Consider the following 23,815-nt stretch of genomic DNA (forward strand, 5'->3'; position numbering starts at 1 on the left):
AATGCATTGTCTCATTTAATCTTTCCATGACCCCTCAAAGGAATGGGTTGGTCTCCAGGATTTTTATGACCCAGGATTTGGTTTCTTGTCCAAGTTCACAGAGCTAGTCAATTATAAAGTGAAGATCTGAATATATATTTTGCTAATAACTCTGTTCTCTTTGTCTTTGCATTGTGTGGCAACTCTGAAGAACTGGGATTAGCAAACTCAGCCCTGGGACACAATTCAATATCCATTCTTCAGTCTTTAGTGAGAATAAATACTAGAATTATCTATTTAAACAGCATGACTGTGCTTTTGAAAAGATAAATCTGGAGTTGATACTGATGGTTAGTGCCTTGCACAAGGACCCATGTGACATGTTTCTGCCCGGGCTTAGTTCCAGAGGGGAAAATATGGCTTTACAGATAGATTTGCATATCTTTTCTTGCCAGAATTTTGAAATATGGAATCCAGCAGACTTACTCGTTTTTGCTGAAACTGCCAAGAATTTTCGAGGCTAACTTCAAATGTGGTCATTTTTTTCCCCTCTGTGATTGATAATATCTACTCTTCTGCTTCACATGAAACTCCTCTTTTTATCTTCATCCCAAATCACATTGTCCACTGACTGAGGAACTCATCCAAGAGGATGGCATAAATCCAGCCATTTGAGTGAGTCAGAGACATCAGCGTTGTCTTCCATGCCCTTATCCTTTCCAGGGAATCTAAGCACCTCAAGACCGCCAGGTCAGGTATGATATAGTCCCACCTTCATGGTCATTGCTCACTGATACACAGATTAGTAGTGGCGCTGGTAAGATTCCAACCGTTGGTCAGCTCATGTGACCTGACTGAACAGTTGCTATCAATCCCATAGATGCTTATTATCTGTCTCTCTCTTTGGGAAATTTGAATTGCATACATGGAAATATTTTGTGGGTTGATACTGAGGTAGAGAGAAGCAAATGTGGGGAGAGAAGGCAAGATAGTGAAACAACTTAATATCCTCCTATCAAATGCCTATATTGTGAGATCAGAACTACTTCCTAAAACCAGTCATGTGATCCTAATCATTTTTCAACCTTTAAAAAAATTTCTTTCTTTTAAAATATGCCTTTGCGGATGGGTATTCGAGCATTGTATAACTGAGATTTAAACCTGAAAACTTTGTAACTTTCCACATGGTGACTCAATAAAAAATTTTTAAAAAAATAAAATAAAATAAAATATGCCTTTGCAAAATAAATAAATAAAATATGCCTTTGCTGTATTTTTACACTTACATTCTCACATGAGGTCACTGAATGGGCTTTTCTCCCTTGCTGCCCAAAGAATATTTGTCCGTGTCTATCTATGATATATATTCTATATATGAATATGTATTTGTCTGTTCATGTGTATGCGTGTGAGAGTTGTAAAGGGACATTCGAGAGAATGGACTGTTAAGCTAGGATCTTTTGTTTTGCCTGCACAGATTTTTCAGGAACAACCTTAAGCTATCACTTTTAAAATGCTCGATTATAGCAAACGTGAATTTTCAGCCTCTTTTGAAGAAAATCAAAAGAACTGGAACAATTGGTGTTTTAGCTCCCTTTGGCAAGAACTGTGAGAGCTAGGTCACAGCCATCCTGTTGTGATAGAGCGATACAGGGTGCAGTTTGCCCCAAACTGTTTCTCCCTATTATTTTCCAACATTAAGGCATTCTCATTTTCTAAATGCTGCTCTTTATCTTAGAGGGGCAAGAAATTTCTTTAATTTCATCTCTTTTTCTTTCTTTCTTTCTTTCTGTCCACTGCCTCCTTCCTTTTCTAATGCATATTAAACACAGTCACACACACAGAGGGAGAGAGAGAGAGAGGGGGGGAGAGAGAGAGAGAGAGGGCAAGAGGGCAAAATTTTCTCCCCTTTGTCCTCAGTCCAATTCATCACATCAACATCACCCAGTTACACACCTGGTGATAGTGAAAAAATGTATCATTATTTGCTAGGACAAGTCAGACATACCTGAACACTTTGTCTACATTAATTTTATTCCTTTCTTACTACAACACCAGGAAGTGCGTTCCATTAACAGTCTTGTATATAAGTGGTACAACCAAAGCCCACAGGAATTGAGTGACTTGTCCAAGACCAGTGGCTGCTAATAGTAGATTTGGGTTTTGAACTTGAGACTCTCAGTCCGAAGGAACCCAAAACTCTTCACCACAAGACTGAACTGTCTGTTGCTGATTGATCCTTATTGTTTGTTGATAGGATAAATGGCACATGGTTATTGTGTATAGGTTGCCGAGAACAGGTGCTATTGTTAATTTGTGTACCCCTATCTGCAACAGCAGCAAGACAAACCTGTATCCTAAGACTGGGGAGAAAGTAGCTGTCTTCTTCTCTGTTCATCTACAGGGAGCAGCTTCGTGGTGAGTGAAGGGAGTTACCTGGACATTTCTGATTGGTTAAATCCAGCCAAGCTGTCTCTGTATTACCAGATCAATGCCACCTCCCCATGGGTGAGGGACCTTTGCGGACAGAGGACGACAGATGCCTGTGAACAGCTCTGTGACCCAGATACCGGTGAGTCGTGGGGCAGGGATGGGGATAAAAAGGCTTGTGTGGTCTGCACTCTGCCTTCATGCTCTTGGTTGATAAGAGGCTGACAAGATGTGTAACCTCTAGAGACTAGACTGTAAAGGTCTCTGCACTGAGTTTTGGTTAAAGCATGTGCTGCTACTACCTAGCAAGAGAGAAAATGGTCTCAGAGAGACAGAACCTGAAGGATATAAGACTACAGAGAATGTCTCCTCCATTCAGCAGAGCAGAGAATCGTATGCCACAAGGCGTCTTGAGCTCAGATCTCCCTCTGTCTTACTAGCTAGATTTTTTAAATCGTTTTCCAGCTTTATTATGATATAATTGATATAAGCCATTGTGTAAGTCTAAGGTGTGTTCTATGATGATTTGATACATGTGTGTAATGAGAAATGTCACCACAGTTCGTTTATATTTCTATCACCTCTCCAAATTATTTTCTTATGTATGTTGCTCAAAGTGAAGATCTGCACGATAGCCCCTTTTAAGTACGTTGTACAATGTTGTTAGCTGTACTCATGGTGCTAGGCGTCAGGTTCCCCTAGTGCACTCGTGTCAAATATAGAAATGCTAGTTAAAGGAAACCACCTATCTGAGTTATTTTTCTCCTTCAGACACATTGTTCTGTCTGAGTAGCAGAGAATGAAAACTATGTTGAACCTGATGGATTAGATGAGATCAGGCATAGGAAATTCCTGACATGTCCATTTATTTGGCATATACTCTTACAGAGTATATACCTATATAATTTCATATACTCAAACATTTTTCTAGCAACTGGGGACATAGCAATGAACAATATAGGTTAATTCTATAGAATGTAACCATGTCTAGTTACATTCTAGTGAGAAGCATCGTACAACTGCACTATTCACCGTGGCAGGACTGTTGTCGCAGGATGTCATATGTATGAGGCCATAGTATCAGACAGGTCCATAGATATGGCCAGGTGATACTGCATGCTGGGGATGGGTGTGATGGGGAAGTCAGATACAAAGACAAGGAAGGCTCATTGTGAGGGGGAAGGAAGTTATCATTGCATAGAGAATAGTCAGGAAAGGCTGCTCTTCAAAGGTGACATTTAAGCAAGGGTCTTAACTTGGGCATGAGGAAGCTAAGCTACTAACTGGGGGGAAGGACATTCTAGGTGTAAGGAACAGTTCTGGCCACCATTCTGGAATCAGGAACAGAGGAATGAGTTGGTGATTTGGCACTAGCATAAAGGCCCAGCAACATGGCTGGATGGGGGACATGGCTGGATAGAGTCGGGTGGGAGGATAGAGGACAGGAATAGAGGAAAAGGGGACAAATATGAGAACCAGGAAAGGATTATGAAAACCACTTTAAAAAAGGATGATGGGGACTTTAACTTTTACTCAGAGTTTTGAGTATTTTTACATAAACGCTGTGACCAGCTCTTTGATGAGCTGATTTTGGAAGTACTCAAGGACATGGCTATCCTAACATAGTCAGGAGCTAGAAGATGCTTGAACTTCAAGACTAAGGGAAGAAAATCAGATTCTGATTGAGAGAGATGATGAGGTAGGGGAAGGATCCTGAACTCTCATGGTGTTCAGTTGTGATCGAAGCACATAGTACTATCTCAGACTGATATTGAGAGTGTATAATTGACATAAATTGTTATTGGATGTGGGAGGTGATAAATAAAGAGAAGTGTAAGTTGATTCCACATTGTTCTTTCTGACCCTCGGAAAGGAGTGGAACTTATTTACTGAACAGGGGTGCTATGAAAGGGCCAGGGTGTGACTGAGGTCAAGAGTGTTGTTTGGAATATAAGTTCAAGTTAAATATTAAACACCAAGACAGGAAATGGACATTGCATGTGAAAACCAAGTTTAAATAAGAGGTTTGAGCTAGAAATGTGTGAGAGAATAATATGTAGATGGCATTTAAACTTGTGAGACACTACCTTATTTATAGTACATATGCTTAGTAAAAAAAAAGGGTGACATAAAATTTGTAGTGTTGCTCCAAAAATGCTAGTTGTCAATGTCCACCAATAACCACAGAGAGAAACAGGAGTTACAGAGAAGCTGAGATTTGCCAGGGTTTCAAAACAAGTTAGAAATAAAGCTGGTATTTGATTCCTTGTTCTTATCCTCTATTCTCTACTCCTCCCGCATCTTGTATTGGTATCTAATGTTTCTGAACGTCATCTCTCTCTCTGTAAGGAAGAGTCTTGCTCAAACAGCTCTTTGCCTAGGTTTCCTAGAGACATCCTCTATGCAGAATGAGGGGTGTCAACCCACGTGTGCTCCCTGAGTCTGAGTTCTCATCTGCTTATCCATAAGATCCCTATTCAAGAGAAAGAGGGTGTCTCTCTCGGGGTAACCCTGTATTTCTGCATCTTTGTGCAAGGATTTGGCTTTTTGTGGGGAAGGGAAGCCTCCCAAAGCTCAGAATACAGGGGGTCATCTGCTGGCAATTATCTTCCAATCAGACCAGGGTAAGGGGATGTGGTGCTACTGCTGGGGCCTTGTGGTGCCTGGGTTTCCTGGGTGCATGGTGCTCTCCAGGGCTACCCCCAGTGATGCTCAGGGAACGATGTTGTGCCAGAAGTGGAACTGAGGTCAGCTGCATGTAATCTCTGCATGAAATTTGCCAGTATCTCTCTGGCCTCAGAAATTGTCTTTAATACCATTTCTTCTTAGAGCCTGTTGAGACATATTTTTACCATCTTTATATATGTCTAATTGTGAAGCAGTGCACTATTAGAACAGATTGTTGAAACTTCTCTCTTTTTCTTTTTCATTTGGCTTTAGGGCTACACCTAACAGCCACCTCTGACTGATTTTGTCCTCTGGGGCCATGCCTGGTGGTTCTGGGTGACCATATGCAGTACCAGGATTCAAGCCAGTGACAACAACTGACCACAACAATAGCTGAATGCTAGGCAAGCACCATAATCTTTATGCTAGTTTTTATGGCCATTTAGTAATCATAACTTGAATCCCTTTATCCCAAACCCCAACACACATATGTACATATGCTTTCTTGTATGTTCAACCCTTAAAACACACACATACATATATCAACCAACAGCCAGATAAACCCTATGGAATAGTGTGTCCTGGATCCTGTCCTTGTGAATTCTTTTTTGTTTTATCTCCTTAAAGGGGAGGAAAGATTACTGGTGGAAGTAAAAGAAGGGACTCATTTATTTGCTTCTTATGAAGGCCCAGTCCAGCCCAGCAAAGTAATGAGTGGCTGACCATTTGACCTTCTGGTTTCATAGCTGATCTTCATTCAAGGACAAGTTCATGGTCTCCAGTGATTTTTCCTATTAACCGCAGACTTAATAGTTTAATTCTTGATAATAAGTCATCAATGAAGCAGGCATATGGTAGCCAGTGTTGAAAGAACTAGCAGTTCCACCAATACTCCCAAGAATTAAACATGTGCACATGTACACACATACCAGGTAGACTTGGAAATTGACTGTTTTGACCTTATTGATTTGATGCTATTGGTTTAAGGAGAGGAATGAGAGGCCAAAGCGACAGGTAACAATGACAGAACTAGAATTCAAACTAAGGAGCCTGTGCTCATAACCAGTGTTTCCAGTGCCTCAGTAGACATAGAGTGGAGCCTCAGATTTTGTATTGTTGGTAAGTTATCAGTTGCAGAGATACTTCTGGCCCAAAGCCTGTTCTTGTTGCAGCAAAGTTTTAAGCATATTTTACAGCACAAGAGAAACTGAGTAACTAAAAATTCCCCAGCAGCTAATGACCTCGAATGCTCTAGTCATATCAACAGTATTCTTTGCATTTGTATACTCTGTTCATACCCACAATTGTTTCCCAAACACAAATGCAAACAAAGACTTACCCTCTAATAGAGTTTGGACTCCTTTCTTTGCCTGAAATATTTTCTATTATTTTACTATACTCCAAAATCCTGTTCACTTAATTACCTCTCATTTTCTCTCAGTAGAATGGATGGCTTATTTTAGTGTCATCGGAGTTCACTGTTTACTAAAAATCTGATTAAAAACTTGAGTTATTGTTGAGAAGCCCTGCTAAAATGTAAGCTTCTTAAAAGCTGAGGACGGGATCTAATTTATCCTTGTATCTTTCCTATCCCAATTCCCAACAAAGCTCTTATTCTTTCAAGTCACGGAATACATAAATGCATGGTCTATCTACAGGTAAAGAGCAGAAATGAGAACATAAGATCCCTGAGTATATTTTCATGGGACTTGACTCAGATCCACTTTGCAAAATTTACTTCAATTCGTTAGATTCAATTCAGGCAAGATTTTCTTAATTCCACAACTCATAAGTCTGGGTGTTAAGTGCTATGGAAAATCACAGATAAATTGGACAATGTTCCTGCCTTCATTTTCTCAGGGATAAAAAGAATATGCTCATATATAGCTATTATGAAGACACAATATGGTATAAATCAAGAATAGGCATTAATAAAGTATCTCATGCCTAGAGAACAGGCAAAAATAGATTCAAGATGGGGACTTCAGCAAATATATTATAGAAAAGATGACCTTTTTAGCTGAGCCTTGTAGAATCAGTAGGGAGTATGAATAGGAAGGGTGGTTAGCAGAGGGATTTTCATGATTTAAAAAAATGTATGAGAGTTTAAAATTATTCCAGAAAGCAGAGAGCAGTATCATTGGGCTGAGATCTGAACAACATGCCCAACACAGAAAATTAAGGAGTGACAAGGGATGATAGTTGGAAAGGTAAGATGAAGAGAGCTCATGAAAAGATAAAGATTCAGAGATTCTGATAGCCACCAAGGAGTTAGTTTGACTATGTTAGGCATCGAAGCAAAAAAATGCCTTTTTCATCAGTTAAATTGTTTGGAGAAACTGTAAACTCAAGGGAACAGTGAGAGCTCTCTTCTCTTGCCTTCTATCAGTAATTAGGATTTGGCAGAAGTTCTGGAAAAGATGAACCATCCTCCCATTGCCCTCTAGCCCTGTACACATTCAGATATTAAACCTGTCAAAGATGACATTGTTTCCCTTACATAAAAAAGCACCTTTATTCTGTGTATGGGACATGTTAGTCTGATGGACTGATAGAAACTAAGCTTTGGACATTCACGTTCAAAAGAGGAAAGCGGTTGTTGCTGAAGTACAGATCCTTGATTACCATGATGTGGCAAATAAATGAGCCTGGCCAGTTTTTCATGGCTGAATGCCATGGCTGGTTCAGGTGTGTTTTCTCAGAGATTTCAACAATTAGTACTAATGATAGGACTGATGCTAGAGTGGGATTTGTGGTAGGCTGGAATTGGTTTGGATGATAAGTGGTGAATGTTTGCATTTCCTCCCAACATTTGTTTGAGTTATGTCATGTAGCGAACTTGAAAATTGGCTGTGATGAGGTTATTTATAAAAACACAATTGGCAAATTCATAAATCATTGCATACTTTCCTTGGAAAGCCCATCTTTAAACATTTGCTATCATAATGGTGGATGGGATGAGAACAACCTGTTAAAGACCAAGTCAGAGAAGGATCGAAAGTATTTGAAAGGTTGAAAAGCATTGCCAGAGGGTGGAATTGTGTTTTTTTTTCAGAAGGGATTACTATTACTCTTTATCTTTTTTGAAGACAGAAATCAAATCCTCAAGGCCAACTTGAGTTACCCCATAAAACACAACACTGGACAGTTTAAGAGGCTCCATTTTGACAGTTAATACTGCCCTCCTAGGGTCCAGAGAGATAATAAAGGGGTTAAAGCTCTTGCCTTGTATGCTGTGGATACCCCTTCGATCCTCAGCACCATGTAGTGTCTTCTGAGCACTGCCAGGAGTAATCTTGAACACAAAGCCAGGAAAATGTTGTGAACACGGTTAGGTTTTGTCGACCCCAGTCCATTCACCCACACCCGCACTGAAAAGGCTGCCATCCTGAATAAACATTTAGGCAAAGCAGGTGTGTGTGTGTGTTTGTGTGTGTGTGTGTGTGTGTGTGATGTGATGTGAGAGAGATACCTAATGGTGATGAGGGAGTGATGAGAGCTGATGAAACTTCCATTGATACTCAGGGGTTATCTTTACTCTGCCTCGGGGTATTCCAGATCCAGTGGAGCTAGAAATGGAAATTGGGGCCTCACACATGCTAGGAATGTCTTCTGCCACTTAAGCTATCTTTCCGGCCCCAGAACAGCTTTACTAAAGTTCTGCACGTGGGTAATGCCTACTTATCATGCTAAATTTTCTATAAAAAGCCTTTAACAATATTACCCAAATTATATCAGACAAGTGATAGAATATTAATTCAGCCACTGGTACACAACTTTTATCTATTTACTTATTCATTCGAGCACTCAGTGAGTCAGAGTGGAATTAGACAGTTCCTTGGTGTCAGACAGACCCATGTCACATCCTTACTTCATTGTTTACAGGCTGATTGTGGGACTTCTGGCAAGTCATTTAACTTAGACAAGACTCATTTTTAGCATATGCTTCGATGGAGAAGACAATTGCTCTTTTGCAGGGCTGATGTGGAATGAGATGAAAATTCAAATTTAAAATGCACCTAGCACGGTTCCTAATATATGGTGAGCACTCAAAGTGGGATCTGTTCTTATTTCTGTAAATTCGTTATTTATTTAGTCTCTTGTGCCTTCACTTAAATCAATAAATATTTCATTAATATTTCACAAGACACCTTTTAATCCAGTAATATACCACTGTGTTGGGCCATGTGTGAAAAAAGTCAAATAAAGGCTGCATCTTCGAGGGACTGATCATTAGATACAAAATTTAACAATTGATTGCTCTTTCCTATAGCTGGCTTTTTTAAAACAGGTGAATTCATGTGTGACTTTTAAACTTGTGCAGGCAAATAGACACAGACTCCCAACTCTAGCTGCAGTTTTGCACACATTTGCCCTTTGGTCTTGAATCTGTCTCATGCTATGAACTTCGTATTTCTTCTTTATCATAAGTATATGCACAGGAACATAACTGGTAATGCAAGAAGGGTCCTCAGAGATCACCTAGTCTGATCTAATGAGGAGATTGAGGGCCGCTGAGGCTAAGCAAGATGCCCGATGTCACTCGCTAAATTAGTGGCAAGATGTGAATTACAACCCGGAATAATTTGCAAGATAGTTTTCATCTCAAAATTCATGTTTCTCTGACCTTTGAAGCACTAATAACTTCGAGCATAAAGTATGATTGAAACAATTTGTAAATGGCATTTAAAGCAGATTGAATTTTCTTTTCACAATTGATAGGAACTTCAGTCATGTTCACCATCATATTCAGTTGATTTTCATGTCCTTGGCAGCCACTTTTCATTTTGTAAGAGGATCTGAAATGAGAATCGACTGTGTGTATTGTGTCATGTGTATATCTTGTATAATTCTAAGTGTTTATAATGTTCATAGCTGGTTTCTGTGATTTACTGAGTCCTATTTTTATTAAAGTTGAAAGGGATGCAAGGACTTCATGAAGTCATAAAGTCCGAGAATCTGCAGAGATGGGGGATTGTAACATGGATGTGGGCATTTCTAGGTAATGTAGCACGTTCAAGTGGAGATGGCATAGGGGAGATTAGCTGTTAAAATAGGCGAGTGTTTACACAGAGCCAACTTTCTGGTGAGCGATTTAGAGTATTTCTGTATAAGAACATAGTTTAAGAAAGACTTGGTTTTTCTCATTTAGGTTGTATTTCAGAGCCCAAATGGTTTCTGCATCAATACACCATTTGGGATGGAGACGGAAAGAGGGACGGAATGATTCATTTGGGAAACGTCAATGCACAGGCTCTAGATTGGGTGTCAAGTTCTGGTGTAAAGACCACAAATGTTTTCTAGGTGCTGATAATGCTATTTTGACTGAGTGTGTTTTATTTTTATTTATTTTTTAATTTTTTGCTTTTTGAGTCACATCCGGCGATGCAAAGAGGTTACTCCTGGCTCTGCACTCAGGAATTACCCCCTGGCAGTGCTCAGGGGACCATATGAGATGCTGGGAATCGAACCCGGGTCACTCACGTGCAAGGCAAATGCCCTACCTGCTGTGCTATTTCTCTAGCCCCCTGAGTGTGTTTTAAACTAAAGAATTTTATATGATATAGTTAAATCTCTTCCAAAACTCAACTTTTTCCTGTGAGCACTATATTACTTGTCTTTCTTTAACTCAAATACACTAGCTATATCCTTCATCTGCTTAAGATTTCTCCATATTTAACTATGCTGTTATGCCATTGGGTCACAACTGGGAAAATCAATCTTCCAGGGGAGATGAGTTACTCTAATCCTTAAAATCCATAAAACTTTCTACCTCACTATCCCCAGGTCATGAGCTTTGCTAGACCTTGATTTAAGCAAAACTTGTGAATTAATTATCCTCAAACCCAGTTTTACTAACATGCAACTAAACAGAACTAATGTTTTGAAAAACACTTCAACAAAAACTATTCAATTACCAAGATAAGGGCTTTCTGATTCTTGAAATCCATGAAATGAAAATTAATCATCAAAGTCTATTTATTTTGTTGATGAATCCATTTGATGTGGGTTTGTGATCTGTATATAATGGATGAGGCATTAGATAATGACCTTACAATTAAGTTCTTACAATTTAGAGAGGCCTGGTAAAGTTTTGCTTAAATATCAAGAGGTGCATAAACAGTGGAGAAACCGTAACAGCATCTACAGTTTTTTTTATGCACTATTGTGTCCCTCATTCATGCTGAGACTTTATATAACTATCTTCATCTTTATAACAGTGTTTCTGGGTGGTTATTATTGCTTCGACTTTTCATACAAAAAACTGTGTTTTAAAGAAGTTGATTGGCATACTGAAGGTCATATATTTATTAAGAATCACAGTTGGGATTTGGACCCACACTGAGTGACAAGCTACTATTTTGAGGAGTTAATGTGTGAGACAGTAGGCTTAGTATTAAGAAGAGAGAGGAGTCCAAGCATTCTTTCTTTGATAGCATTTGCACAGAATTCTCAGAGGCCGGCATGAGTGCTTTGGACAAAAAGTTTATAGAATAAGTTGGTTTGAAAAAAATAAAAAAGGGACTCCCTTGGGTTGAAGAACAGGGAAAAGTGCAGAACTGGGAGGGGGAATGCGATAGCATTTATGAGTTCGAAGGAAAACTGTTTTATTTCTCTGCCATGGAGTCTTTCTATATTTGGTTTAAAAGTGTTGTAAAATGTTATGTTGTGGGAGAGGCTTGAGGTGCTTCAAAAAAGGACAATGTGTGTCAAAGAGGAGGTCTTAAAACTTCAAAGATTCTGCAGCAGCGAGCCACAGCATTGACTGTCCAAGCCCAGGAAACACAAGAAGGTGAGAAGAGGCTACAAAAGACACTTGAACACATTTCCTTACTGGAAACTTGTCAGTCCCACTGAGAGTCCAGCATAACCTTTGCTTCTGAAATGGAAAGCGAGAGGTTCTGAGAGATGTGGCAGCTCAGACTTTTAAGTCGTGTGTGCGTAGATAATTTGAGGTAGCTCTGATTACTACTCTCTCCGGGGTGAATGTTCCCCTCAAAATAGGGAGTTCTCAACTTCTTAGACTAGATGCGATTAAAAGTAGACTACTGGCATTTGAATGAGAGACTGTGTTGGATTTAATTTTGTTTTGTTTTGTTTTGGGGAGTCACGCCTGCCCCCAGTGATCAGAGGTTACACCCACCTCTGACATCAGGAATCACTCCTGGTGGTGCTCAGGGGATGCTATGGGCTGTGAGGGATTGAACCCGGGTTAGATGCAGGCAAGACAAGCACTTCCTAGTTGTACTGTCTCTCTCATCCCTGAGACCGTGTTTAATTCTATTTAGCAGAGTGACATTTGGAGAAACATGATGGAATCTAAAATGTCGTATTTTCACGATTTTTCAAAAATTCCAGGAATCTCATGAATAGATTTGTAATACTGCATGACCAATAGATTAGTAATGAGTAGAAGTACACCCTGAGATTGAATGTGTTATTAGGGTGCAGAAGTCAGGCTTGAAGTTTGGGCACCTGGAAACAATGAGTCATTTTCAGTCGCCAAGGTGAGAGGATCTTTGCAGAAGCTGGTACCTCTACAGGAACAAAGTGTTGTCCACCCACACCCTCTTCCATTAATTCTCCTTCTTACTCACAAAATTCTTCCTTATCCTTTAAGTTTCAGCTCAAAGGCTGAATCTTTTTTTTTTCTTAATATTATTGAATAACCATGAGATAGTTACAAGCTTTCATGTTTGGGTTACAATCTCACAATGATCAAACACCAATCCCTCAACCAGTGCATATTCCCTACCACCAATATCCCCAGTATAACCCCCCCTTTCCCACCCTCCCCCTGCCTCCATGGCAGACAATATTCCCCATACTCTCTCTCTGCTTTGGGGCATTATGGCTTGCAACACAGACACTGAGAGGCCATTATGTTTGGTCCATTATCTACTTTCGGCATGAATCTCCCATCCCAACTGATTCCTCCAAAAGCTGAAACTTTAAGGAAGCTTCTGTCATAGACTCAGCTACTCCTCCATGTTGCAGGTACCATTAGTACATTCAGTTATCCTTCTACCTAAAAATAAATAATCAGGATGAAAATAATGATGACAGAATGCATTATGGTGTGTAAAAGTGGTATCAGCTACTCTTGTAAACAGTTTACCTGGGTTATGTCATTTAATTCTCTCAGTAACCCTATCTCATTTAAATCCCTTGATCCTATTTTAATTAAGCCAAAACACAACTGATTATGTGTACTGCTGTTTAATGTAATGCTAGTAGAAAAAAATAGTGTTGCCATTAATGACCATGGGATTCCAATAATTATAGGGCAATTTTTCATTTCAGGAATGTTAAAATGTGGAAATGTGAGTTCTTAGAATGAATGTCATGCCAAATCCTTCTCATTGTTTTACTAATAAAACTAAATCTTGCAAGATTTCCTCCCCACCCCCCAAATCACTCTACTGAGACAGTGAAGACTTAATTAGAAACTAAAAGTCTGTCATTCAGAATTTATTCTTTCCATTGCTCATCTCAAAACTCAGATGGGCCATCATATAATGTGACTCAAAGACAACCATTGGACTAGAGCTGTTACCAACTGGATTCCACGGGACGTCAGAAGACCGTGTGGCTGCCCACCAACTAGATGCTCGGATTTCTTCGTCAAATCCCTGAATGAACGATTTGAGGCTCTTTCTGTTCCTGGAGCAAGCAGATATCACTGGGCTGCACTAGCACGCAACAGGGATAAATGGCAACGTTACTGGCACCCACTCGAGCAAATCGGAAGATCAATAGGATGACAAGTGATACAAGTGAAGTGATTGCTCACCTGTGCTATGAAAGTATGATGAACTGGAAATATACATTCAGATATGTGTTTTTCTGACCAATTCCTAGCTATTTGAGACTATAAACTGTGTAAAGGCAAGTTTTGTGTATTTTTTTACTTTCTGTTTTATCCCCAAGTCCAAATCTCTGTCTCACACACTGTTGATACTTAACAATGACTAATGGAGTCAGGAAATGAAATAAGATACAAAGACATATTTGGAAAAATGTTCTGTAGACCTCACTTAAAGATTTCCAATTTTCACTCTCAGTCTGATCTGTGACATTCCACTTTGTTCTATGTCTCAGTTTCCTGATAAGACTTTGGATATTCTTAGTGTGCTCTTCAGTTCTGAAATGTTGTATACTATGCATCTGCATCGGAAATAAGTGATTGCCCATCTCTGATTCTGGAGGTTATGGCAAGAGAATGCCTTATGTTTCATATTGCTTAAAGCAACATTTCTCAACCAAGAGCCTTATCCTAGGCCCCGCCTCATCCCCTATATAGCCCAATGGTCCATGAATGGAGGAACTTGAAAATCATATGATACTAGAGTGCCAACAGGTATGGCAGGGGGCCACAGCAGGCAAGCAAGTACAAAAGGAGACCACAATTCAAATAACTTGAGGTGCCTGAGAGTAATGCAGTGGGTAGGGAGCTTGTCTTACATGAACCTGACCTGAATTTGGTCCTCCGTACACCGTTAGACCCTCTAAGCACTGCATAAAGTGATCCCTGAGCACAGAGCCAGGAGTAAACCCCGAGCACCACTAGTGGGGTGTGACCCAACAACCAAAATAAAATTTTAAAGAAGTTGAGAAACACTAGCTGAAATGATAGAAAACATGTGCACACAGAAAATGGGACCAAAGCTAGTTTCTACTCTCTTTGCTTTTGTAATTTTTAAAAATTATAATTGATATATCCCAGTTATAAGCATTGACATATATTTTTTAGTGTGTGAAGTCACTGCACGTCCAACAGCACCGAAGTGTCAGAGGGTTTCTAGTGCTGTCCTTATGTCTAGTTGACCCCCTAAGTTACTCCTGCCTCCACTGCTTGGGTACTTAGTTTTGCAATTAAAGTCCAAGAGATTGTTATCATTAGATACTGCACATTCTTTTTCTTTGTTTCTTTGTAGACCATATTTTAATGGGAACATCCAGTATTTGTTATCCTTCCTCTAACTCAAATTTGGCAAAAATGATACCCTCTATCTCTATCCGTGTTGTAGTCAAAGGCACAATTTCCCTTTTCTAATAGCAGAGTTGTATTTAATTGTGTACATATACTACTTTTTTATATACTCATCTAGTGTTTATGTTATTATCAATCATATATATAGTATACTGCCAAAAACAGTAACAACACGTCTCACAATGGAGACGTTACTTGTGCCTGCTCAAGCAAATCGATGAACAACGGGATAACTGTGATACTGTGATCTATAGTATATGTTGCTGAAGTGAACATTAGGTGTGAATTTAACTTTTCGTATTAATGACAGTGTTTGGGGGATGGATGCCAACGAGTGGAATTATTGGCTCATATGGGAGTTCTGGTATTAATTCTTTGGGAAGCCTCCATGGTATTTTTCATAGAGAGGCTGAACTATGGTAGAGAGCATTCCTACCAATAGTCAGTGAGGAGTCCTTTCTTGCTACTGCCCATTAACACTGGAAGTTTTTAACATAGATTATTCTCACTGGTATGAAGTGATAGCTGGTTGTTTTTTTGATTTGCTTTTCCTAAAGAAGTGATTATAAACACCTTTTTCTTATGCCTTTGGGAATTCCCTGTGTCTTTTATTGAAGATATGTCTGTTTATCTCCTCTATTTTTTAAATGGGTTGCTTACATTTTTGTTGTTGAGCTTCGAGAGTGCTTCAGATATCTTGAATCTTAGCCCTCTCTCAGACATATGGCATGCAAGTAATTTTTCTCCCACACAGTAGGATATCTTTTCATTTTAGTTCTAGTTTCTTTTGCTGTGAAAACACTTTAGTTTGATGCAGTCCCATTTATTTATTTTTTCTTTTGTTTACTTTTCTGTGAAGTTGAATCATTGAAGACACTTCTGAGGTCCATATTCTGGAGAGTCTTGTTTATGTTTTCCTCAATATGATTAATGGATCCTAGTATAATATCAAGTTGTAGTACTGTCACACTTCCGTCCCATTGTTCATTGATTTGCTCAAGCGGACACCAGTAACATCTACATTGTGAAACTTGTTACTGTTTTTGGCATATAGAATATGCCATGGGTAGCTTGCTAGGCTCTGTCGTGCGGGCGGGATACTCTTGGTAGCTTGCTGGGCTCTCTGAGAGGGACAGAGGAATCGAACCCAGGTTGGCTGCAGGCAAGACAAACGCCCTACCCACTGTGCTATTGCTCCAGTCCTATCAAGTTATTTAATCAATTTTGAATTAACTTACATATATGGTGTGAGATAGGGATTTTATTTTCAGTTTACCATCATTTTTCAGTAAATTTTCCTTCTTGCACTTAATGTTTATAGCTCCTTTATCATTAATTTACTTTACATGCATCTGAAGGTTTGCTTTTGGGTCTTCAATTCTATTCCATTGGTCTAAAAAGTCTGTTTTTATCCCAGTACCACACTATTTTGATTACTAGAGCTTTAGAGTAAACTTTAGATCAGTGCATTGCTCATATTTACTTTTTCCCAATATTGTTTTGAGTATTCATGGAGTTTTATGACTCCATACACATTTTAACAATATTTCTTCTAAGTTCTTAAAAAACTGCTATTGGAGTTTTGATAGGTATTACACTGAATCTGTTGAGCACTGTTGGTAATATGGTTATTTTGGAAGTGCTATTTCTTTACATTCATAATTGTTGAATATATTTGCAATTTTTTGTGTTGTCTCCTACTTCTTTTTATAGTGCCTTATAGCTTTTGTGTATAAGTCTCACATTCTTTGTTAATTTGATTCCAAGATATTTAATGTTTTGGGCCACTAGTTTATTTTTTTAAATTTCTTTTCTTTTGGTTTGTTGTTTGCATATAGAGAGAAGCTTGTTGAACATAAACTTTTACTTTTAAAAAGCTTGTTGTACTTTAGAAGTTAAGATCTAGACTTGGTGGTGCACGGATTCAAATTCCTTTACACAGGAATTCCTTTAGACTTTCACAAATTTGAATAATTTTTTTCTTTGGCTTCTGGGCCATACCTGGTGAGGCTCAGGAGACTATATGAGGTGCCAAGGATCAAACCCAGGTGAGCTGCATGCAAGGTAAGCTCGTGTCTCTCCAGCCCCAACTTAGGACAGTTTCACTCACCTTTTCCAAATCTCTGTTTTTCTCAGTGATAAATGGTAGTTATATAATCAGTATAACAAGACTCAGAGCATAATTATGATGCTAAACAAGATGAAGCACATGCACACAGCAGACCTTTCTGCCGCAGTTGTCAGCTCATACTGTCCTAACAAAGTTTGTCACCCTGGGAAGCTTCAGTAGCAGAAGCAGATATTCTTAAGGATCTGGGGGTTGAGATGTACAAAATCAAGATAGTGAAGAATTGGTTCCAGTTGAATGTCTTCTGTCTTGCAGATGGTCAAGTTCTCAGTTTCATGCTTGTCTTCTCACTCCCCTTCCTTGATGAAAGTGTTAACAGGGGCCCCTCTCCCCCCAACTGCTTCTTCTACAGAACCACTAAGTCCATGGGGTAGAAATGGGGATGCTACTTCATGGCCTCGTCCCTCCCTTATTATCTCCTAATGGCCTTTTCTCCAAACACCATCCTGTGTGGGATCAGGGTTCCAGATGATCTTGGGAAGACATAGGCATTCAACCTATGCCAGACATCAGTGACCAAGGATCAGATAAGCAGTAACACCGTAGTGAGGGTGCGGAGGAGAGCTTGACATGAAGGGAGATCAACATTGATTTCCGACAGTATCCTCTCTTGCAGAACTCAAGGGAATAGCTCAAATAACCGGAATGCAGGCTTTGCATTGTGGGCTCCCCCAGCGCTGAACACCAAACTGGAGATAATCTCTGTGCACAGTTGGCTGTAACCTAAAACCCGAAACAAACGAACAAACAAGCAAGCAAATATTCTCTTGTAGTAGGAGGGTCTAAGAGCAAAGAACAAAGCAATTCTAAGCTGGGAGGGACTATATTGATTATCTCACCCCATTCTTTCTGTCAATGTCTAATGAGGTTGATTTGGTTATGTTCTTGTCACTGTCAGTAAGTTACAGAACAGAGGTCTCTCAGAGACTTAGTGGTACTTGTTTCCTGACCCCTGAACACATTAGAGGGAGTCTATTTTATCTGTGGGATGTAACACCGCACCATCCCACCCCACCCCAACCCCGCTGCTTGCACAATGGTTATCTGTAGGCACTTTTTACCTGTCTGACATTCATTTGCCTAGCATTGGCTTTTTATGGTGCTTTTCTAAGCATGAACTGTAGGCTTATGATCAGGTTGGCTCAATGCATTGTCTAAGGACAAAACATCTGGGGCACAGCAAGCCCTCCAGTGAGCTTCATGTATGTCTTTCTTTCATAAACATTGACTGGACCCCAAGATTGGTTCAGCCAACTAAGGAGGAACTAACATGAATCTCCGCCGCACCTTTCCACTGGCTCCTGATTCATCCGCCCTCACCATGGGCTCAGTTTTGTTTGGAGAGAGGCAAGTAGAAAAAAGTCTGGGTATTGGAGTCAGTCAGACCTGCCTTAGAATCTTGGCTTTGTCACTCACAATTGATAACGGTTTGAGCAAATTGCTTAATTTCCTGCTCCTTTTCATCAGAGAGAAAAGCATTCACCTTTGCTTGGCTATGTGATGATTCTAATCAGTACAAAGTACCTGCGACTTTCTATGACCAATTGCAGTGTTCAACAAATGGGTATTATTGAATCAGGAGCAAAAAGAATCCCTCAATCTTGGCGATGCCTAACCCATAAAAGACTTAATCATGATGGAAGGAAGGTGTGGTAGTAGCTTTCTGAGCAGAAGGGACCTCCCTAAAGCTATTTAAGGCACAACTCTCAATGATGCCAACCCGCCCAGGACATCTGATAACTGTTCATAGAAAACCAACCCATTGAACCACACTATTTTCTCCTCATGGGGCATTGTGGTTTTCATTTTAATGCAGATGATAAAAGTTCAGTAAATAGGAAGACTGGAACAGGCAGAGAGAGGTGTGTGTGTGGGGACGGGATATGTGTGCTTATTTGCTCCTGTCTTTGATTGCATAGTAAATGGTGTCTTCATTAAAACTCAATAGGTGTAGTCTGGGGAGATGGAATGGGGCATGATGCTTTTCAGACAGGAAGCCCAGGTTTGATACCTAGGTTCGATCCCCAGCACCCTGTGTTCCTGGAAGTACCATTGAATATGACCCCTATTGTGCTAGGAGCAGCTCCTGAGCAACACTGAGTGTGTGGCCTTACCCCCACCCAACAAATCAAAGAAACAAAAATTTTAATAGATTACTTTCCGCTGGAAAAGCTGTAGTGATGAAAGCTCATGAATTCTGAGTCACTCACACTTGGGGTCGGGCATCCAGAAATTCACAGTGCTCCACAGAAGGTTGATAAGATGCCCCTGTCCAGTATGGGGTAAATAGCCCACTGCAGCCTGTCAGTGACCCCAGCTGCACTCCACAGCAAAGCCTGGTTCCTGGCGGAGCCTGGTGCAGGGTGCTTGGACACACGCAGTTTAATTCTAATGATTCACAGTGATCCTTCATCATATACCAGGAAATGTACCGTAAAAATGTTTTGTAAGAGAATGTCCGAGTAATGAGAACTTGTGCTGTTCTACAATTTAATTGAAGCCAGAAAGTGGTGGTGGGGATTGCTGGGTGGGGTATGGGGACAGTCTGGTGTGACAGGGATGGGGGAGCACAAAGAGTAGAAATGAAAGGGGCAATGGAAGGAAAGGAGATGGAGAGAAATTAAGGAGAGGAAGCAAAGTAGGGGTGGGGTAGTGGCAGAAGAGATCTATTCTTGGCTCTTTATCTTGTGCGCTGTTCATCTTCACTTCAGTCCTTTCGAAGTCGTGGATCCTCGTGTGCCTGGAGGAGGAAATGAAAGTCCACCTCTGGGTTCCACGTCCTGTTACTCGATGTCAGATAATTTTTAGGACATAGTGCTGACTGGAAAGGGACATATTGAGAAAGACAGTGCAGGAAAAACACTCACACGTACACATACGCGCGCACACTCACACATACAGCGAGAAAGTGAAAGAGAGAAAATGAAAAGGGGGGGGCAGAGACTGAAAAGAGAAACTGAGGCAAAAAATGGTGAAACATAAAAGAAAATCAGAGCATGTGGCACTGGTAGTGGAGGAAAGCAGAGAACCAGAATACAAGACGAGATGAGGGGAGGCAGAGAATAAGATCATGGATGTCAGCATGATCAGGAATATATTAGTCACATGATATGAGCTTGGGTCTGCATGCACAGTATGTGGACTAGTGTAATATTCCAGATGGAAAGGCCTGAAAATAACTATCGTTTCTAGAGAAGTTTGCAATGACCCTGGTCATCTGCTTGTAGCTGCGGCTAAGGTCACTTTGAGAAAGGGATTCTCCATCTGAAATAGAGGGCCAAGGTTGAAAACTACCTACTCAGTTGGTTCTCTTCATTGGCCAACAATTACCACCTGGACTAAGGCAGAGGGTCCCACTGACCCTCTGTGGATTCTGGAGACCCTTTGCTTTCTGATCTAGATGGGAGGGTTGCTGGACGTGTAGGTGGGGCCCATCGTAGTCAGTGCAACTTCGGGAAAGCATCCGTCATTTTGCTTTAGTTTTATAAGTGAAATTAATTTTTTTTTATAAACTCACAATGATAGCTGATGCTGTGAGCCAAAAAAAAAAAATCAGCGCATCTCTTTTGTGGAGTGAGTAACTCCTTTGCACAATGAATAATTACCCTCTGGCTTAATTTATTTTGTTTATTTCACTTTACTGTTTCAGGTTTTGTTCAAGCAGGGAACAAGCACATTATTAATCATCATATGTTCCGAAGGGACTAAGTATCCATTTTATATCCTCACTGCCTCCTGTGAATGGGCAAAGATAGCATTTCTGTTTCTAATCTTCTAGGAGAGAAGGATGAGGCACAGAGAGATGAAGGGGTGAAGGGGAGAGAAGGATGAGGCTCAGAGAGATGAAGGGGGTTTGAACAGACCCAGCTGCCACCTCATGGGGAGAGAGAGCTGCAGGGGCCTTAGGCTTTGACAACCTAGCTGCCTGTGTCATCGCCATGCCTGGAAGTGCCAGTGTCTTCCAGGTAGAGCCACCGATGAGCAGTGTTTGGAGTGAGCTCTACACTCTTTCTTCCTGTGTGAAGGAGTCCATCAAGCAGACCGGACTAGCCCACTTCAACTTCAAATGGATGCTGACCTAGTTGCTTTTTGTTCTGAGAACTGGAGGGATGGAGAGTAGTGTGTGGTAGCAATTTAACTTTGAGGGTATGGGCATCAGTTTTCTCATTGGTGGTCCCAAGGACATGAACAGCTGCTTCCCTGAGTGACTGAGTGATGAGAGAGGAAGACGTAGATCAAAGATGTTACTGTTTACAGGACTTCAGGCCCGTCCTGGTTTTTACCTTTTTTTCAAAATATAACCAGGTCCAGAATAAGGGTTTTTACTGGAAAGGCAAAAAAATATATATAGTTTTATCAGAGGGGCCATACTTGGCCAGGCTCAGGGGTCGAAAACTGGCTCTGCTCTCAGGAATCACTCTTGACAATGCTCGGGGGACCATATGGGATGCCAGGGGATCAAACCTAGGATGCAAGACAAGTGATGTACTTGCTCTATTGTTACTCCAGCCCTTGCCCCGCCCCCTCCCAAAACCATTCTGGATGTTGTTCAGTGAAAAGGGAAAATGGGATTAGCTTTCCTGTGAAACAGGAAAATGAGTCTGGGTCAAGACAGGACGTTTTACAGTAATGGAGCTCTGAGTGACGGGTGTTGAGTTCCAACTCTGTTCTTTCTGACTTCAAAGCCTCCTTTGCTCTCCATCTCCTCTATCCATGCACAATGCTTGTATTCTTCTATGTCCCACTTCCTGAAAACGTAGGGCAGGATTTCTCAGTGCCCTCCACCCCTCTGACTTTGCTGACCCAGTGGCTCATAAGGAGTCATCTTTGTTTTTGCCATTGTCACTTGTCTTTGAAAAGTTCTAACCCTTCATGGCTCAAGAAGGAGGCAATACAGTGCCACCTGGGGGCAGCAGTGACCCCTACAGTTCTGGAACTGGCTGGCTGGATTCCAATCCTGGCTCTGCCATTCTTGGCATTTGTTTGTTTATTTATTATTTATTTTCATGTGCAGGTTTTTTTACTAGTTCTGCAATTTTATTTTCAATTCCACGACAAATGTATACTATGGAATCTTCCAGATATCAAGAATTAAAACTATGTTGTGCAAAATGACAAGTAATGCAAAATTACTGTTATATAAGCACTCACAACTTACAGACTTTAGGTAAGAAAGATACCCCAACTCTGGATCTCAGTCTCTGCATCTGTAAGATGGGATTGCAGAGGACCTACTGTAATAGGAGATTGTACAGTTGTCAGGGGTGCATACTTGTGTAGGTACTTGAACTTAATCCTGCCCTGCATGGTCACTGGAGTATTTCTAGATATAGATCTGTTGGCCCACAACTCCACTGGTACATTGCCAGACTGAGCATTGAATTGTCAGTTTAGTGGTATTTTGATAAGAGTGGCCACCTTCTGCCTGAGTGCTCCTTGGGTAATTCAGAAGAGAGTGAGAAATAGAGAGGTGAGAGGAAGAGAGAAGGATGGAGACAGGGAGGGAGATGGGGAGAGAGGGAGGGAAGATAGGAAGGCTGGATAGGAGGGAGGGAGGAAGGGAGGGAGGAAGGGAGGGAGGGAGGGAGGGAGGGAGGGAGGGAGGGAGGGAGGGAGGGAGGGAGGGAGGGAGGGAGGGAGGGAGAGAGGGAGGGAGGTTTAACTCTTGAAAAATCTCATGAGTTACTAGGTGTGTAGGGCTCCTAAAGTTGCCTGGAAGCAAACAATTTCTCTGAATTTCCCCAGGATTCTCTAACTTTCCATCTTCATTTGGTTTCTCCAAATTTAGGACAGAATTCCACACCCCTTGCTCTGTAGCCTGAGTTTTTAATTTTGTGGGTTTTGAGAATGTAATTGTAATTTCCATATGATTTTTATACTGGTTTCAGGTATACCACATGATGGTTTGACGTGCTTGTGCAGAACCTGATAGACACCCCAAAAAGTCCACTTTCCATCTCTCCTCAGCAGTTTTGCAAATTTCAGGACCAGGAATGCTGCAGGGGGGTTAATAACAGATAAGGTTGGAAGTTGGCAGAGCCTGGTCATGGGTGTCAGACAGGGTGTATGAACCCTAAGTAAATGTCTTGAAGACATGAAATGAGGGCCCCTGTGTTAGGGAATTTTTCATATCTCACATGGGCAGTGTCTAGGCATGAATGGTGAGGGTAGATGGGAAGGTAAGGGTGAGGGTGACCACAGTGAAGTGGACCTGGTGGGACTCGGATCCCATTTGGATATTAAATGTAGAGTAGTCCAATGCAGAGTGATCCAACCTAAGACCTATTGGATGTTCCCCCTTTGCTAAGAACATGGAATCTTTAGTCACTGAGACAGAAGGATACAGCTTGCATGTCAGCCACATGTCAGCCACAACCTTCACTTGTCAACAACCTTTTTTACACACGTAGGTGGATTGGCTTAGCTGGCACTTGGCTGCACTTGGCTCTCAGCTTAGAAGGCATCTGGCTTCATTCCATATGTCTCTCATCCTCCTTGGCCCACCCTTGGGTGGGGACCTGGGTTCTTGAGGCCAGAGGCAGGAGTGCAAGAGACCAAATTAAGCCACAGCCCATTTTAAATTTAAGTTCACATTCTGACTGCTACCAATCCACTAG

At 40.9% G+C, this 23,815-nt stretch overlaps 1 protein-coding gene across 4 annotated transcripts in view; it reads left to right on the forward strand.

Annotated features, from left to right (window-relative positions):
• Window positions 1-23,815, forward strand: part of ASTN2 (astrotactin 2) — a 1,092,638-nt gene that overhangs the window by 456,143 nt on the left and 612,680 nt on the right. For all 4 annotated transcript variants that reach the window (XM_055128058.1, XM_055128127.1, XM_055128183.1 and 1 more), the window contains one exon: window positions 2,384-2,551. In XM_055128058.1, coding sequence (XP_054984033.1) covers window positions 2,384-2,551 — 168 coding nt within the window. The remainder of the gene's footprint in view (window positions 1-2,383; window positions 2,552-23,815) is intronic.

The sequence above is a fragment of the Sorex araneus genome, chromosome 1 (assembly GCF_027595985.1).
Source record: "Sorex araneus isolate mSorAra2 chromosome 1, mSorAra2.pri, whole genome shotgun sequence".
NCBI classification, from domain to species: domain Eukaryota; kingdom Metazoa; phylum Chordata; class Mammalia; order Eulipotyphla; family Soricidae; genus Sorex; species Sorex araneus.